The sequence below is a fragment of the Vulpes vulpes genome, chromosome 2, assembly GCF_048418805.1.
Source record: "Vulpes vulpes isolate BD-2025 chromosome 2, VulVul3, whole genome shotgun sequence".
Lineage (NCBI taxonomy): Eukaryota > Metazoa > Chordata > Mammalia > Carnivora > Canidae > Vulpes > Vulpes vulpes.
This window is the reverse complement of record NC_132781.1, coordinates 76,916,911-76,935,822: the sequence shown is the minus strand read 5'-3', so window position 1 is coordinate 76,935,822 and position 18,912 is coordinate 76,916,911. Positions and strand designations below refer to the sequence as shown.

At 44.0% G+C, this 18,912-nt stretch overlaps 1 protein-coding gene across 1 annotated transcript in view; it reads right to left on the bottom strand.

Moving 5' to 3' along the window:
- Positions 1-249: 249 nt before the first annotated feature.
- Positions 250-18,912, bottom strand: part of KDR (kinase insert domain receptor) — a 43,874-nt gene continuing 25,211 nt past the window's right edge. The window contains exons 19-30 of the mRNA XM_026003601.2: positions 17,555-17,668; positions 16,905-16,993; positions 16,216-16,369; positions 14,017-14,114; positions 11,668-11,790; positions 11,411-11,522; positions 11,092-11,191; positions 10,378-10,483; positions 9,189-9,340; positions 4,332-4,431; positions 3,734-3,819; positions 250-1,944 (exon numbers count right to left, since the gene is read on the bottom strand). Coding sequence (XP_025859386.2) covers positions 1,722-1,944; positions 3,734-3,819; positions 4,332-4,431; positions 9,189-9,340; positions 10,378-10,483; positions 11,092-11,191; positions 11,411-11,522; positions 11,668-11,790; positions 14,017-14,114; positions 16,216-16,369; positions 16,905-16,993; positions 17,555-17,668 — 1,457 coding nt within the window. The 3' untranslated portion in view covers positions 250-1,721. The remainder of the gene's footprint in view (positions 1,945-3,733; positions 3,820-4,331; positions 4,432-9,188; positions 9,341-10,377; positions 10,484-11,091; positions 11,192-11,410; positions 11,523-11,667; positions 11,791-14,016; positions 14,115-16,215; positions 16,370-16,904; positions 16,994-17,554; positions 17,669-18,912) is intronic.

The window sequence follows — 18,912 nt, the reverse complement described above, 5'->3', positions numbered from 1 at the left end:
AGGAAAGGGAGAAGCAGCTACACCTCAAGTCAGAAGTACTTTCCCTCAAAATAGTCGTATTTTTTTTTTTTACTAAGCATGCATTTATTGGTTTAAAAAAGTATAAACTGCGAAAATAAACTTTATAGGAAGAATAAGGAAACAATTCAAAATGAAAAGCCACGTGGTAGTTGTGTCTGATTCCCCCTCCTCCACTTTAGAAGTGAGAGAAATGATAAGAACAGAAATGCAGCCTTGCAAAGGGACTCATTTAAGTTTTTCCATTTTTTTTTAATAAAATGGCATCAATTGCTGAAAGCATTACGGCCTTTGTTATGCTACATAATACTGATATAAAATGTGAATAGTACAAAGTTCATCATATATAATATAAGGTTTTAATATATTACATTTGTTTCTACATAAACAGACTATAAATATATGTGCCATAGCATGTTTTACAGTCATGGTTCCCAGCATCTCACACTATGGTACCAAATGGAAAATACATTTTCTTTTTTAAAAAGGAAAGAACAAGGGCAGAAACCAGTAGAAATAGCTTTACGTGTTAAAAGTCTAAATAATAGAATAGATGTTGTTAAAACTTTGGCTATAAAATAATTTTGAAATCTGGCTAACAGTCCTTCAGAGAGTGAACAAACCAAATCAGTTTTTACTAGAGTGTAGAGGCCAAATTACTAAGATACTGACTGATTGGGGTGAGGAGAGGGGGAAGGGTCAGGGAAGGGAGAAGGAACCAAAGAGTAAAATCCTTCCTGAAGCTTTGACACCACAGCTTGATACGGAACCTACTGCATTCAGGCTCAGACATATATCACATCAGGACAGATATGTGGGTATTCACCCAGAAGACACCAGAAGCTGGTTTATACAATCAGAACTCTTCAACACGACAGGGAGCCTCCGTCTGAATGTCCTTTCTTTATGGTGCTCTGAATAAAGGATCGGCCTGGGAGACAAGGAGCCAGAGCTGCATCATTTCCTTCCTGGGGCTTGGCCAGGAGACGCGTAAGAGTCCGGAAGGCGCTCTCATTAGGAGTCGGAAACAGCCCAAGGAGCTCTCATTTAGCCCAACCGGGAAGAGCACGCAACCTTCTAAAACCAGTAACCTCATCTGAAGCCCTTTACATTTCCTCACAGACCCCATGCCCACCTCCACAACGGCCAACACAATGCATCCGCAGGCTCCAGCGTGCTCTCAGAGCAAGCCAATGTCTTCCTTTCTGTCAATCCAAACCCCACACGTAAGACTTGGCTCAGGACCCATATCCCAAACAAAGGATCTTGGGTGGACTCGGCCCTAAAGGTCTTTCCCATCTTCAACACCTAAAGCACTTGCATTGCCCAGTTTATCTTCTGGTTTTACAGAGAGGTGTCAACTCCCCAGGTGTTGCCACTTCATGGACAGATGCAGCCATTCCTTGAACTCCTTTTGTTATAACCCATGGGGAAACCCACAGTCAGGGGCATCAGACACGCTTTTAAATGCATACACAGAAGGCCAACACTGGTAGAAAGCACAAACACATTCTTGAGTCACAAACATCTTCTCAGGAAATGCCTAGGGGACTGGCTCCCTGCAGTCTGAGGTCCCTTTTTTTTTTTTTTTTGAAATGAAAATCAAATGTGGCTACTTCCTAGTGATGGAAAGAACGACACTTGAAAATCTGAGCAGCACCTCTCATGTGATTTCCAGGAGTGGGGGACGTGGGGGCCTCCTTTTAAACAGGAGGAGAGCTCAATGTGGGCCCAGAGTCAGGCTGGAGAATCTGGGCTGCACTGCCAGCTTGTGGTCCAATCTCCATCAGCTTTAAAAGTTCGGCCTCCTCGCTGGAGTACACAGTGGTATCCGTGTCATCGGAGTGATACCCGGACTGGTAGCCACTCGTTTGGTTAGAGCCTTCGGATGCCACAGACTCCTTGCTCTTGCTGGGCATCAGTCCACTGCGGAAGAAAGGGCAACCAGATGAGTTGGTGGAGGGAAGGCAAGTCTTGCCCCTCTTACCCTAAACCCATTCCTGACCCCATGTGGGCTGTAATCTCCCCAGAGACACCAGCCCCTATCTCTCCCACTTGTTAATCAACGTATCAGGTTTGCTCAGACCATGTCTATTTTCAGGTACTAGCATGAGCTCGCAGTTGCAGATAAGTCCTCTCATTCAGGTCCAAGTCTTTCAAGCCTGTGATGAGATGAAAGGCAGTTCTCTGGAGTTACGCAAAGGCTCCGACGGATGGAGCATTTTTATGGCGTGGAAGACTGACAGGTTTGTATACAGTGATAGAAGCCAAGGGGACTCTTGGACGATGTGAAAGGAAATTGGGATGTTCTGAGTCCGAGGCTGCTTGCCCCACCGTGTCCACTGGGGATTACACGGCATGTGTGCGGTGTTAATAAAGTTCTTGAGCAACTTTAAACTTGAATATGTTGAAGCGTGTGTGTGCAATCAAGCCTGACTGTCAAAAACTGCTTTTTGCTCATCAAAGCCACATTCTTTGGAAGGACCGAGGGCCCGGATCACTCAGCAGCGACTAGAGAATGTTTTCAACGGTGTGGAATCATGACAGACCATAATTATGTCACAGCCTAAAAGTGTAGGCTGTGCTGACCTAAAATTTTAGGATTTACAGATTCTCAAGCCAGTCTGAGGTGTGAGGTTTTCCCCTTAATACGTGTTTTATCAAGTTATTCGTGTTAAAAACTACAAAAAGGATTCCATTAACTCTATGTCCATATATAGTTTAAAAGTCATTTCAAATGACTAGAAACGTGATTTTTCTTTCACTCCAGCCTCAATAAAACGAGTTTAGTATCTCAAACAATGGCATGGTACCTGGCACACAGTCACTGCTGAATAAATGTATTTTTAAATCAATGAATGAAACCTATGATAGGCTCTAACCATTTCTCACTTTAGGTCTAAAACAAACGATAAAGGCGTTTGTTTTAATGGCTCGTTTTAATTCTTTTTTCTTTACATGAACATCCCTCAACAACCCATGGGTTTCCCACTTTACATAATAGTTAGGTTACAAGCACATCAAAGTCTTCTCAATTCTCACCTAGAATGAGCTCACTAGCAAATAAATAACTGCTCTTCATCTTGCTATTTTTATAGAGATTTTCATTTATTTGTTAAGTTAAAAGCAAATATATCTATTCAAAACAAGATTCCTACAGAACCACCTGGGGGAAATCATATTCACAACCAAATTTAATATTTTTCCCACAAGGAAGCCAATAATAATAATAAGCCACATAATTCAGCCAATAACGTTGAAGTATCTCAAGTAAATAGATGTGGGCTTATTTACGCATCAGACTTCTAAAGACAGATGTGCTTATTTAGGTACAGGTTTGAAAACTCTTCAGAGTCCACAAAGATTTTAATCACTTCAATTCGAGGGATTATATCCAATGACCTTTGTTATCCAGCCAATGCCATACAAACCACTGACCATACAAACCACTGACCATACAAACATAAAAATTCCCTGGTATTCATAAATGCTCATAAGAACCGACCAAACCCCCTAATTAATTTCAGATTTCTTTTTCAGATGTGCCACGTAATTTATTTGTTTGATTAGTTTCAGTTCTTTATCAGTTCAGTTGATGCAAATTTGCCTAACCAACAATGACACAAAAAGGGAAAACTGCATCGACATTGAAAGTTCTAAGTTCCTTCTGAAAATTCCTATCGACATTTGTGTTTTCTATTTGGCTGAGCCTTACCTAAAAGATGGAGCTAATTTGGTTCTGTCTTCCAGGGTTTTCAGCTCTTCTGAGGCAAGGACCATACCACTGTCCGTCTGGTTGTCCTTTTAAAGAGACAAGGAGATGGCATGGTTGATTGAGTGTGCACACTGACCAACTACTTAATTAAAATGATTTCTTAACCCATCTATCAGACAGTATGCTCCCAGTGTTCCACAGAGGGAGGCAAAGATATCGTAGCCAGAAACTGTGCCAGCTACAAGGAGAAACAACTGCTTCCTAGTAGTAAACCCAGCCCTGGAAGAAAAGAAGAATTTAGGAAGAAGCAGCTGAGGAGACCTGTTGCCATCCTTCTTTTCACAATGATACCATTTACACTTGAGTGGAACTGGGCATGAAGCTAGACCATCTAGAACATTGGACCAGAGGCTGTCCTTATGGAAAAACCAATGGGAGGGGGGCTGGGGGCTACTGATCAGTTCCATGTCCATAATGACCCCATGACACATACCTTTGTAATGAGGCTCCAAGACTCTAATGCTTAGGCTAATATTTATCTAGCTAATATTTCATCCTTTGTGTTATTTTAAAGACTATTTTTAAAAGATGTACTTACATCTGGGATTACTTTTACTTCTGGTTCTTCCAATGGGATATCTTCAAATGTTTTTACACTCACGGGCCGGCTCTTTCGCTTACTGTTCTGCAGATACTGGCTGCAAAAGAACCAATATTTATATTTGGGTGGTGGTATATTTGGCTGCAGAGACCAAAAGTGATACCTGAGTTCATTATCTTTCAACCACAAGTTTAATAGCAATCTTCAAAACATCCTTTGGAAAAAGAAAAAAACAAAACAAAAATCTTTCTCTGCTAGCACACAGTGGAGGCTTCATTTCCTGTGAGGGCCTATTTAAAAGTATAATCTAAGTGAGGGACCTCGATGAGCTCCTGTTCCTTTGAATCCTACTTCTGAGGGCCGGGGCTGGACTACAGACAACATCAGCAAACTAAGTAATCAGCTGCCTTCTGCCTGGTTTCCTGATTGCCTGAGAATCCTCCACTGGGCTCTCGACATATTACAGTGTTACACATCTTCCTGGCCACCTCCAGGAAAGTTTTTCTAGAGAATGCCCGCAGAGCAACCATTCAGTGAAAGATGGCCAGAGGAAACACCTGCAGATCTCACTGGATCTCACCTGGGTTCTGTAAAAGACACTGAACCCAGCAGGATCTGGAGACAACCTCCTCCATCTGCACATAATAGAGGCTTAGTGCATGTGTGCGTGTATAGGGGGAGCTGAGTCTCACAATCTCCTATTTTCTGCCCACAGAACTGCTGGTCTTGGGAAAAGGCAGTGGTTCAAGAGTCATGAGATGTTCTATTTCAAAGTCCATCACTGACTACACAAACTTGGGAAAGTCATGAATATTTCCATGCCTCTGTTGCCTCGTCTTTAAAATGTGTTGGCAATAGCTTTCTCTCCCTCACTCACAGAGGTATCTGGAGGATGAATGATGTGGGTGGCAAGGGTTCTTATAAAGAATGACGCTCTATCAGCCAAAGCTTGTTTTCCTCCCTTGAAGGTACCCATGTCCTTCAGGAGTTCAAAGAATAGGACTTGTTAGACAACATATCATCTGTTTCATGGGGGTGCTCCTTCCCTGCCATGTAGCTTTGGATGAGTCTGATTATGTAAAAAGCACCAACAGCCCAAGTGGAAAGAAGGGAAGTCCTTTTCACAAGGGACAACAAATTCACTCTCCAGGTGTATTTCAGCATATTTCCCCACAGGCAGGCTTTTGGGTATGTTACATGTTCCTGTGTTGTCTGTGACCAAGTGGGGCGAGGACACACTGGAGCCAAAGGAGGAGAATAGAAATTGAGTCTCCCTGCCCTGACCCAGGAGGCTGATTCCTCCCCTTTACAGAGAGGAGAAAATGATGTTCACCAGTGACATCCTCACTCAGGAAACTCCACAAGAAGACCCAATATATAAAGAGACAGAGAAAAGCCCACTTCTCCTGAGTCCAGTCCCTAAAAGTGGCTGTCGCTAAAACCTATTGGTACCACAGTTAATCATTCATTGATTCAATCACTCAGGAATCCTTTACTGAGAATCTACGACATGCCAGGCACTGTGCTAAATGCTCCTCAACCATTGCTTCATAGCATCTTCAGAAATAGCATCCGTAGGGGTGGGTATTACTATCTCAACTTCAGAAGAGGAAACTGGGGCATAGAAAGGTTAAGGAACTTGCCCCAAATCACATAACTAGACTCTTTGGGTCATGAGCAGCCAGTGAAGAGCTTGAAGCATGACACTGGCAAAGTCGGATGTGCCCTTTAGAGAAATGGCTCAGGGTAGAGGAAGGTGAAATTGGCAGTGAGACCACTCAGGGGGCTCTTTTTCATGTCTCTAGGAGAAAGAAGGGCACCCTGCCCAAGAGAGGTGATGCCCACAGGGTTTGGAGAAGTAGACAGATTCCAGAGATATACAGCAGATAGAATCAACCAGAGGGGCTGAACCTGGGCAATAATGTGGCTGCCTTGGAGAAAAGAGTTGAGGAAGCTCCGACTTAGGACAGAAATGGCTAGGACTGGGATTCGAAATTGGCCTTCAGATGGTAAAGGCCATTGTTTTCCTGCCCTACTCCACAGTGACTCCCTTGGGAAAGTATCAGAAAGGGAAAAGTAGAAGAGAACAATGGACATGATGGTTCAAGTCCTTATTAAGCACCTACTGTGTGTACAGCACTGTTCTCTCCCACGCAGGCACTGACCGTGTAGTGGGACCAGCACAGGGGAGAAGACAGAAGGAGGACAATGGATAGTTTCACTTCCAGCAGTCCTATCACAGCCAAATTCAGGAACATCTAGCCAGGGGGCTGTCCCAGACATCCATCCACAAGGAGCACTTAATCATCACCAGCAATTAACCAAAATGAAGAAAAATGGTGTGTGCCAAAACCTTTCTCTGGGAGAGAAAAGAAATCTTTGATAAGCTGCTTGGAGTGGGAGGTGAAACTCCCCGGGGGGAAATGATGGAGCCACCACAGATGGTCCCCAAACTGCCCTCAAAGAAAGATGAGTCCAATTAATACGTGTTTTCTTGCAGAAAGCATGCAAACTTGGGGCCAGAGCTGATCCACAGGGGAAATTAGAGACAAAGCTGAGTCTAGACACTAGCGATCTGTCCCGTTCACCTCCCCCCCCCCCACATCTCTTGACCTCTTCTCTAAATAAATGTTGAACAAATATTTTTAAATAATTTAAAGGGGCAACAAATCATAAGGTTGATGCCCACTGTGATGTCTCTGTCCAGCTCTATTTATGACGCAATGAGATTGAAAACTATAAAGAGGAAGCAAATGAGAAAGACTCATCAGCTTTTCTACCTGCCTGGAGATGGGGAAAGAACAGAATGAGTCTGCTGAGAAGCACCTCAGCCTCATCTCTGGTCTCCCCAGGGAAGCAGAGAGCCTCCAAAAGAGAGCCTCCAAATGAGGTGTGCCATGTGCAGATGCCTCAATTCTGCATTTCTTTTAACCCAGATAATTAAAATGTGATGGCTGGAGTCTTGTTTTTATAAAAGGAAAAAGGGTGGCAGGGGGTTAAGCCAGTGGGGGGGGGGGGGGGTGAAGACAAAAGATTCCAATTTCCATTTTATTTTTCAAATTATGGCTGGATAAAAGAGAAACAGGACTGGAAAGACCAATACGAAAATCGTAGCCAGAAAATAGGAGCCAGGCCTATGTTCAGAGTGTGGTGTCACATTTGTCCATGCTTCTGGGGATAAATGTTAGCAGCCCTGATTCAGATCCAACATTGCACTTGGCACTTCCATTACACAAACATGACTTCATCGACTCTCGGCACCATATGCAAAGCATCCAAGCGAGCCAAGAGACTGCCGCTCGGGTCCTCCCTCCACCTGGTCACAAAAAACCCAAGGCATAGAGTTCGCGATCCAATGGCTTGCTGATAAAGAAGGCAGTGGTGCTGCAGGAATAATTACCAACCAGAAGGCCAGCCGAGCTTGAAGTAGGGGGTTTTTAACATGAGAGTGGAACTACTGGGCTTTCAGTTCATTGACGTCTCTGTCTGAGGGCCCCTCCTTGGTGTGGCAGTAAACAGGACTCAGAGAGGTACGGGAGGAACCAGATTCGTCATAGGGATGTGATTTTAAGCAGCTTGCATAATAGCTATCCTGTATGGGGTGCTGTCTAGGTGCCGGGCACATGAGAAATACATTATACCATGCAATTCTCAAAATAATCATTTTGGAACACCAGCGTCTTCACCTGGGTCCCAGTGAAGATGTCCAGGTCACTAAGAGACAGACTTAGTAATCCAACCAGTTCTGTTGGACACTGAAACCTGGATCTTTAACCACAATTGTTTATTTTTGCCAAGTGACGGCTCTGAGCCTCACATCCACCATCTACCTCAAGAAAGATAATAGTTTTCCTACCTTGCCTAACTCTGAGAGTTATCGTGTAGGCAAAATCTGATAACAGAAGGAAAAATTCTTTGAGAAACACTCAAAGCTCTTGGCATAAATGTAATGGGCAGTTTACTTGTTGGCTTCCACCCACTCCAGCAGTGTTCTTGCCACTCTATGGAACTGTCCAGGGGGCCCCCTGCCCTGCCACCTGGCAGCCTGGCTAACCTAGAGCTCCATGCCCTTCCCTGCAGCCACAGCACAGTCAAGAGGGCAGGCTGGACCCTGCTGCTCCGGGGCTCTAGTTACAGGAGGAAAACACCCCCAAAAAGTGGGAAAAGAAACAAAGCAAAGAAGCCCCAGGCTTAGTAAAAGGCAATTTTAATATCATATTGTAGAAACCTTATCAGCTCTATCCTCAGACACAGGTGCTGGGAGAGAGAAAAAAGAAAGCTGCCTTCAGACCCCCTTTACAAACCAGGAGAGGACAGCAGTGCATGTGTTTTAAATAAGTCCAGAAGTCCCATTATGCAAATAAAATGCTGAACATCAGACTGGGGAGGGGCTGCCGAAGATGTGCTGTCCAGTCCAATTCGGGACACATCCCCATGGCATACTGCATCCTAGCCAGCGAGGCGTAAGTGTGTTTTCATATATGCATAAAACTCTTCCTTCCTGAATCTTTCCTAAGCCACTTAATTCACATTAATAAAAGAGTACATGGGGATAATTTAAATACAGATGTCTATATAAAATTGGTCTCTTTTTCTGGAGATTAACGAACTATGGCATCCCAGCTATTTGCAGCTGCAGGGCTTGGGATTCTAAAGGAAGGGCTATGGCAGCAATGTGGACCACAGATGGAAAGAAAACTCACCTACCCCGGCCCTCCTCAAGGAGCACTTCCTGTGATAGCAGCCTCAGGGCTAAGGTTAAATGTGGTAGTGAGATGCAGCCTTCCTTCCAGCCCTTTCCCAAATGACCTTGAAGTGCCCCGTCCCCCTGGGGATGTTGACCATATACAGTACCTGATTCCTGCTGTGTTGTCATAATGGAATTTGGGGTCACACACTTCCTCTTCCTCCATACAGGAAACAGGTGAGGTAGGCAGAGAGAGTCCAGAATCCTCTTCCATGCTCAAAGTCTCTGATATGGGGAGAACAATGTAGTCTTTGCCATCCTGAAACAACAAACACGGAGTGCTTATTGTTATGGCTCCAGCCCCTCAAGAGGCTTTTCATGAAAAAACAAAGGCCAGGGGGGCTTCTTGGTTATGAGGTATGTGGCTTTCAAAGCTATGTAGAACGCTCGGACATTAAAAAATGGGTCGTCCAAAACAAAAGGGCACTTGAAAGGGGTGCGTATATGAAAGTAGGTTGAAAGAGTTAATATAAAAACAAGAGGAGTAAGGGGGCCACAGAGAACAAAGCAGGCTGTGGCCAGAGACGTAGCAACAGAGCGCGGAGAGCTGAGAGATAATTTCTTCACAAAGCCCTACCTACATGAGCCAGTCTTTCAAAGGGCATGTCATCCAATTTTAGCCACTACATTTCAAGGCAATGGAAAATCTGATGACAGTCTAGAGAAAAGCAATAAATGCCCAGGAAAATGGGTCTTCTGAGAAAAGGTTGCACAATTTAACATTATTTCATCAAGAGAAAGAAAGAAAGGGCAATCTGATACCCTTAAGCGTTTGAAAGGTTTACTGATAAAAACAGATTTGACCCATTGTCCCCCACCTGTTCAAAAGAAAAGCAGGAGGAAATTGGCTTCCATTCATGGTAGTAAGAGGCCATTGACTGGAGATTAAATAACTTTCTAATGGTAAAGGTTATAATTCTAAAATCCTCCAGTGAAAGTTATGGGGGCCTGGGATTTCACTGAGGAAAAAGCCATCCATTTTGCAGGGTTCAGATGTGGTTTTGCCTGGACGGTGTATTAAGAATTCCATCCATTGTTGACAGTCTGTGGATCGACTAAATTTTTATTTGTTTGCTTGTTTTACTTTAGAAGAGCATCTGAAGACAACAAAAAGATACATCAGGAGGAAAGAGTGGTCTGCCCTTAGGTTATGGATTAGGATCTCATCTCTCTAGAAGCGTAGGCAGATAGTTTTAAAAAAGCATTATTGCTTAGATCTACAAGAATATGGTGGCCATGGGAAGGCCTAGAGAGGAAGAAGCCCTTGTGGACGGGTCTTGGATGGAGATCACAAACCTGCTGAGCATTAGCCTGTAGCAGATTTCCCAAATGTTCCACCAACTCTGAAAACGTGGGTCTCTGATTGGGTTCCCCATGCCAGCAGTCAAGCATGGTCTGGTACCTAGAGAAGCAAAACACCAATGTCATTAACTGCCTCCTCCTTCCTCAGCTGATGCTGAAAATAGGCACTTGAGTGAGTAAATATTTATGAGAAGTTCACCATGAGCCCAGATGGTAAGTAGTAATACACCACCATATAAAACACAGGGCCCTATACTTTGGAGCATCAAGTATGTAGAGAAAATGTTAGAAATCAACATCTAATAAAAACTATCTGCTTGGTATAGATAAAGTGCTGTTGTTTCAAGAAGAGATGATTCTCTGCCTGAGATTATCAAGGAAGACTTCCAGGGAGTCGTAGCACACAGACCGGGTCATAAAAGAGGTCTGCATCATGAAACATCTTCTGGGAGAATTTTTTTTTAAATAATTTTTTTAATGATTTTATTTATTTATTCATGATAGACATAGGGGGAGAGAGAGGCAGAGACACAGGCAGAGGGAGAAGCAGGCTCCATGCAGGGAGCCTGATGTGGGACTTGATCCCGGGACTCCAGGATCGCGCCCTGGGCCAAAGGCAGGCGCTAAACCGCTGAGCCACCCAGGGATCCCCGGGCAGGGAGAATTTTTGAGCAAAGAAAGGATAGAAAGATATTTTTAAAGCCTTACATTTCTGGTGTGGTATAATCAGGGGCCCTCATTCTGGTGCCTTCTTTCAATCGCCTACAAAATTCTTCATCAATCTTTACTCCAGGATACGGAGAAGCACCTAGAATCAAACGAGAATGGGACATTATTTGATTTGATTCTTTCATCTTGGAAACTCTCATTCTTGAACATCATCACTAAAAAAAAAAAATATCCAAAGCTTCCAAATAACTTTCACCACAGAAAGGTGGAACACAGGAGACGAAAGGGCGCACTGGGTCCACTGACTTATGTCATTCTGTTTGGAGTATGGATGGAGGGACAAAAACAAGTGACTTACCTAAGGAAAATATTTCCCAGAGCAAGACACCAAAAGACCACACATCACTCTGAATCGTGTACACTCTGTCAAAAATCGTTTCTGGAGCCATCCATTTCAAAGGGAGGCGAGCCTAAGAGGGTACAAGACAAGGAATCAGAACCCAACTTAGCACGCCTCTGAAGAAGAAACTTCCTTTTGTTCTCAATGTAGGTCCTGAAGCTTGCAAAGGGGAATTTGGATTCTGTAACTTAACAGGGTTCATCTTAGAAACTTACGTCTCCTTTTCTGACATAATCTGGGTCTTTATAAATATCCCGGGCCAAGCCAAAGTCACAGATCTTAACCACGTTCTTCTCCGACAAAAGGATGTTTCGTGCCGCCAGGTCCCTGTGGATACACTGCAAAAAAGAATCGTGTGTGCGTTCGGGCCCTCGGCACAGCTGATGACTTCTGCATCTGTTGTGACCTCAGGCTTTAAAAAAGCCCATCAGAAAAACCAACTGATTAACATGTGCTGGGCTAATATCTTTCATCAACACTTCAAGAAAAAAATTAAAAAAAAATCTGACTTTTGTTGAGACACACATCTGCTTATTCCATAAAAAGGCCCCAGACTTGGGAGTTAAATGATTAAGTTAGAGTATGGTGATGGAGTCATAAACAGACTTCTCTTAGACACAATTAGGAACGTGTTTCTGGTCACATCCACACATCCCTTTTGCCTGGCACCATATACGGTTAAAATCTGCTATTCAGGGAGGCCCCAGAATGGTGGTTATTTCTAATGAACGCACAGAAACCAGGAACCAGGGGTGCTTTGGGGTTTGGTGCCCTTTGTTGGTTTCCCAGTTCCATATGGGACTGAAACTGACCAGCTCTGAGAAACCATCCCTCGCGGTGCTCATCCTGTTTTCAAAGTGTTGGGTTATCCTAAGGGTCTATGACAGAGATTTCTCGCTGGCCCAGTTGGTTGTCTACTGCACTACAAAGGAGAACCGAATTCCCCTGGCTTTCTCTCCACTCTTTTCTGGTCCTCAGTTTCTCTCTTCTTGGTATCTTCCATCCTCATCCAACTTCCTACCTACTGAGCAGCTTTAGCTCCACCTGGTAGACCTGTAAGGGCATGAGAGTCTCGGGGAGCACGTATAAATGAACGAAAGGCTCAGAGAATTCTGAAACCAGGCAGGAGTGACCAGAGGAGGCATCGCTGACCACCCCACCCCTTGCCTCTGTGTAGCACCTCCCTCTGAAAGAGGCATATTCAAAAGCACACTGTCAAGCATGACTGAGCAACACAGGAGATTCCAAAAACCAGACATCCCCCCTACCTTTCTGCCGGCCAAAGGGCTTCTTGGGTTAGCCCAACAACCGGGTGCTATTCAAGAAACCAGGTGGTAGATACGAGGGAAATTAACGGGTCCCCCCCCCCCATTCCCTTTGCAGTCAAGAGACACCCTGACTAAACAGCAGGCTCTGGCCTCTAAAAAATAATAATAAAACCAGACTCTCCAAGAAGGGCCAAGGGCCTTTCCCCATGGGAAAATCCCATAAGACCACCCCTCTCTCGTTTCCCCTTGGGACAAAGAGCTCCCCGGCAGAAACATCTGAGATCCTGAAGCTCGGAAAGCTGTGCTTTAAGCTTCCCAAAAGAAATGGGTTAGCGATTTCAACTCTAATTTAGGAAAACAAAAACGTTAAGTCTTTCTGCCCTCCCCCCCCTCCCGGCCCCCCAAGAGGATGTGGCAAATGCATTTTGCTGACGGATAATCTTTCCTGAAACTTAATTTGAATTTTTCTTGTTTAATATAAAACCATCCACTCTACCCTTCTCAGAGGGGTGACTTCACACCGACCCCACTCCCTCCGCGGTGTTTACAGCCTCTGGAATATTTGTAACTTGTCACGTCCCCACCTCAGTCTTTGTTTGGCCTACTTTTCTAATTTTAGCTTTTATAATCACTCTCATCTGAAGCCCGTCCTTCCTGATTTCTAATTATACCACTAACAAATACTTTTTGATGGATGGTGATGAATGTAAAATAAATTAAAAATAGACTCTCTCACGCCAAGATATCTGCAAGGCTCAGTGCCTCACCTCGTCTAGGTCACTGCTCGGATGTCACATTCTTATCAAGCCTTCCTCATCCATTCTCCTTAAAATTGGTGTACGCAACCACAGAAGCATATGCACACACAAACATGCCACTCCTGTATACTCTCTAACCCTTTCCTGCTTATTTTTCCCCACAGTGCTTATTGCCATCCGACCTAGTATGTCTCTGACTTGTTTATATTGTGCACCCCCTGCTCCACCCAATAGGATGTACATCCCAGGAAGGTGGAGAGTTTTGCTCATTTGTTCACACAGCGTCCTTCGTGCTTAGGAGACTGCAAGCACTTAGTAGATGTCCAGTAAGTATGATCGTGTAAATTAATTTCATGAAATCCTTACACCTCCTTAAATGAGCAGAAATGGGGCCTCTCCAACAGAACCCCTCGAATAGTCCCAGCAGTAGAGACCATTCTCTTACAGTCCCAAACAAACCCCGGTAGCTGGCCCTGGACACCTCACTTCCCGATCTGGGATCTGAGGAGCTACTTGGGTTCCCCTGGATCCGTCTTACCTTCCGTGATGCCAAAAACTCCATGCCCTTGGCCACCTGGAAGCTGTAACAGATGAGATGCTCCAAGGTCAGGAAGTTCTTGTACAGATCTTCGGAGACTGTCAGGACATTGTAGGAGGACAGAGATCAGTATTGCCACCAGAAAGTATTTGTTTCTAAGTTAGAGTAATCTTCATTGTAGCACTTGGGAGTGAAACTTCTGGAAACAGAAGCAGGGAGAAAATGCCCGTGTCCTCTGTAAATTTGCTGAATCCCGGTATGATTAGCTTTCATCATACCCCTTAGGAAAAAATGTTGGTTTTTTCCATCTTAGTCAAATTGAACCAACAAATCCAGGAGGCAAAAAGGGAGGTAAATTTGGCAGAGATGGCAGGGACTGAAAGAGGACTTTTTCTAGTTTGCTGTTTTAAACTGTTGTTTTTTTTCATGTACCCAGAGGGATAAACAATAGTTTCATATCAAGAACTCTAAAAATAAAACAACAATATTCAGGGTCATTGAATCTTTTCTCTCCAGGCTTTGTCCTGGGACAAAGGCCAAAGGTCAAATTATAATCTACAACAGATAACTAAAAATACCAGAAATATGTTTTACTTCTCTCACTTTCGAGCTAAGAAAGTACTGTAAACACCTTAAAACAGGCCTTACGAGGATGCTTTTTTTTTCCCCCTTCAGGGATATGAATGAGAGGTGACAGGAACATCAAGAGAAAGATGGTTTTACGTAAATCGGTGGTATTTATTTCCGTGCAACTGGTACAAATAAACACTAAGACATTAATGGGTGTTTCAACATGATCTCTTAACTTTGCTCCGATAAGATAAGAGATGGCCTCTCTCCTGGAGACAAATACCAGAGTAAATGAAAACGTGCTTGTAATAATAGCCTTGTAAATATTAGAAAGACGGACAACCATTTTCTCAATGATTTTTTTTTTTTAATGCTCAGGGCTAGAGGGCTCTCAGTGAACAATTAATAAAACTTTTTCATGGGATCCCTGGGTGGCGCAGCGGTTTGGCGCCTGCCTTTGGCCCAGGGCGCGATCCTGGAGACCTGGGATCGAATCCCACGTCGGGCTCCCAGGGCATGGAGCCTGCTTCTCCCTCTACCTGTGTCTCTGCCTCTCTCTCTCTATCTCTGTGACTATCATAAATAAATAAAAAAAAAAAAACTTTTTCATTTTCCAAATGAAGAAATGGAGGACAAATTCCAGGCCAACACCCTTTCTACTCCACCTGAGTACCCCAATCTTTTGGGTTTCCAATGCACAGGCCACCATTTTGTGAGAGAGAAGGATGGGATGGAGAGGGACCCACTGAGGGTGGGCCCAGTTACATGAGGTCTGGATGGCCTCTCCCCACTCCTCTAGACCAAGCTCCAGCCTCGCACGCCCTGCTTGGCTTCTGAGAGAAAGAAGCCAGATTTAAGTTCTATCTGTAGCCTCATGTCTTGGGAAAGGGAAGCAGGTTTCTTTCACTATTTCATGACTGGATTCTCCCAAGCTCATGCCTCAAGAGGAGCCAGATGTCAGGAAGCCCATCTCTATATCCATGGAGCTGTCTCTGCTCCTTCTGAGGGAAGCAGATAGTATATCCTGGAGCTGGAAGGGGTCCTGGAAGTTAGGCTGTGAATGCAGCTCTACTCACAGAGAGCACTAAAATATCACTGGAAGCATAACTGGATAAAGGAAAATACGCTTACCAAGACTCCTCTGAGGAAGTGTGGTTGCAGGAAAGGCTTGATAAGCCCTTTGGAATGGGGTAGAAATAGCAGGTGACCTCTTACACTGCCTCGAAGAGGTCAGGTGACTTAGATAGTGTGGGGCTGAACTGCTTAGGGCAATAGGGAGGCCATCCGACCACCAGAGAGCCTCCTTCGTCCTTCAGGAACAAGGGCGCTGAGCCTCTCCTGCTACCAAATGCTGACCCAATAGTTCCAAAGCATTGATTTGATTGTTGCCAACTGCTGAGACCTCCTGGATTACCTCAGGCTCACCCCAAACTTGGCCTCACAACCTAGGCAGCTGCTTATTCAGGGCTTCCACACTTTGCTTTTGGGAAGACTGAATGGAGGCGGTCTAGAAATTCTGGTCTCTTCCAAATATTAGGGAGTATTGAACTTTTCCCATGACAAAATTCCTCGTAACACCCTACGACCTTGTCTTTTCTACAAAAGTGTAGAGAAAGTAGCAGCAGGTACCTTCCTCTTCCTCCACATCACTGAGGGATTTCTCCTCCACAAACCCAGAACTGGCCGAACTCTGACTACTGGTGATGCTGTCCAAGCGGCGCTTCGGATCCATAGTGATTTCCCCAACGTATTCTTTCCCCTGACGGAATCGGGCCCCTTTGGTCTATAAAGAAGCAAATGCACACACCCCTTGAATACAGCAAAAATCTCTAGAAGACAATTACATCTCTTCAAAGCAGACCAGAAGGACATCAATTTCAGGAATATGGAATCTTTGGGCCAAAATCTGGGGCAAGTGTTCTACATAATAGATTTTCATCGAGTCAACAGAGTCACAACAAACAAATGAACAAATGAACCCCATGAGAAGATCTGTTCCCCAGAAGGTAAAAGAAGGGAAATTATAATAACCCAAAGAAGATTACTGTAATCACAGCATTTTAACAAAGAAAGATTAACCTGCACCATTTTGGTTTTTGGGGGGGGGTTGGTTTTTTTTTTTAATAATTTAAATTCAATTTGCCAACATATAGTATAACACCTAGTGCTCATCCCATCAAGTGCCCTCCTTAGTGCTCATCACCTAGTTACCCCATCTCCCCACCCACCACCCCTTCCGCAGCAACCCTTTGTTTGTACCACTTTGTGTTTTCCTTCATTTTACAATGCGGCCAGAGCTGAGTTAAGAGATGACATACCTTGTAGGGGACAAATTCATTTCTCTTGCTCCTTAAGTAAGTTGACAGGTTTCCAAACTTGCAAAATTCCACAATCACCATGAGTGGCCCTGCAGACAGCACCGCATGTCAAGAAAGGAAAATGTTTTCACTCACATATCTCATCAAGTGTTTAATACATTGAAGGACACTACAACCTTTCACTGGGGACAGGATCATCGAAATCAGCTGGTCACAGCACCCTTATAGTGTAGCTTTTCTCTTACCAAAAGGCAATTCAACAACAAGATTAACCAAAATTTCAGAAGAAAGTCCACCCACTTGCTTTTCCACACAATCACCTAAGATGATCCCATTTTGGGGGGCGGGGGGGACTGCTCTTAAGGTCTTTGCTTCCAAGTTTTTTGAGTTTACTTTTCTCATCTGAACACCTGTTACACAACTAGCAAACTGTAGTATAGCACAATGGCATTTTTTAATTCACAGAAAGTTCTAGAACAATTTATAGTGCCCATTAAATCTCCATGAAATAGATTTATATCTAGGAATCTGGCACAGGATTCTAAGTTAAGGAAATTAGGGCCACGGGAGTTGAATGGTTTCCCTGAAATACCAGCAGAAAAATATAATTCAAAATCACCAGGCAACCAGAACCATCCACAGACACTCACCTCCTGGCTTGGTACAGGCACCTAGGAGATTGACCACATTGAGATGGTGGCCAATATGAATGAGGATCTTGAGTTCAGACATGAGGGCTCGGTGTTCACTGTGTGTTGCTCCTTCTACAAATATATGGCAGAGAGGGAAATCATAAATGTGGGCATGAGCTCAGGAAGATTGGTGCTCCCACTGCATGCATGTGTACAAATTACCCTCTAGGGATTATACAACCATAATCCAATTTACAGACGAGGTGCCTTGAAAGTCAAGTATAAATTATATTTTCCAATTTTAATTCAAATTCTTACTTTAAATGCACCCAGAATGTTTGATATTTAAAGGAATCCATTGTGAAGACTTTTGCAAAGCGGAGAATACATCTGCAAATGGAATCATGCCCAGAGTTTCTTCTCTTACAAAATTGGATTTTCATCTATCAGGTTGACTATGCTGCTCGGGGCCTGATTATTTCAGTGCTTCCTGGTAAGGAAGCAACACCATGTATTAAATATCCTTATGTGTTAGGGGCGATGCTGAAGTTCCCGCCAATTAGTGCCAAGCAGGAAACCTAACAAGGGCCAGCTGGCAAGGCCAGTTGGCACATGAGGCTGATGAGGCTAAAACTGCAAGTGTGATCCTGTACAGACCGGTGCACTTCCCTCTACTTCACACACACGGTCCACACCTCGGACCCTGATGAGCCACCTCAAAACTGCATACCCCCACAGCGACAAGAGAGAAGAGGCAAAAGGAGAGGTGGGTTTGAAATGCACAGGACCTACTGGCCAAGGGTCAGTGGCACTGCCTCTGTCAATGAGACAACATCACAATTGGAACCAAGAGCTTTAGATTCGTCACCTCCCCAAATTAAGATGACAAGATCAGAATCCCATTACTATTCGGATTAACAATTGTTTATAAAGTTTATAATTTTTTCAAAGATGTTATTTATTCATGAGACACACACAGAGAGAGGCAGAGACACAGCAGAGGGAGAAGCAGGCTCCCTGCGGGAAACCTGATGCAGGACTCAATTCCAGGACCCCGGGATCACGCCCAAGCCCAAGGCAGACGCTCAACCACTAAGCCACCCAGGTGTCCCTACAAAGCTTATAATTTTTAAAATGTCACCGTGGTCCTTCTTTCCTAGTGCAACCATTATCTTTTATAGGAGAAAAATCTTTCACATATTCCAATTCTAGGAAACATGCTGTTTTTGCACTCTTACTATTTTTACTTATTATATTACATTTCTTTCCATGTCTCTACATGTTCTATAATTATCTCACCAAAGCACCATAATATATTAAGAAACAATTTTTACATAACCAAGGTATTTTTCCCCCTACAGTCAGGCCACTAAGTA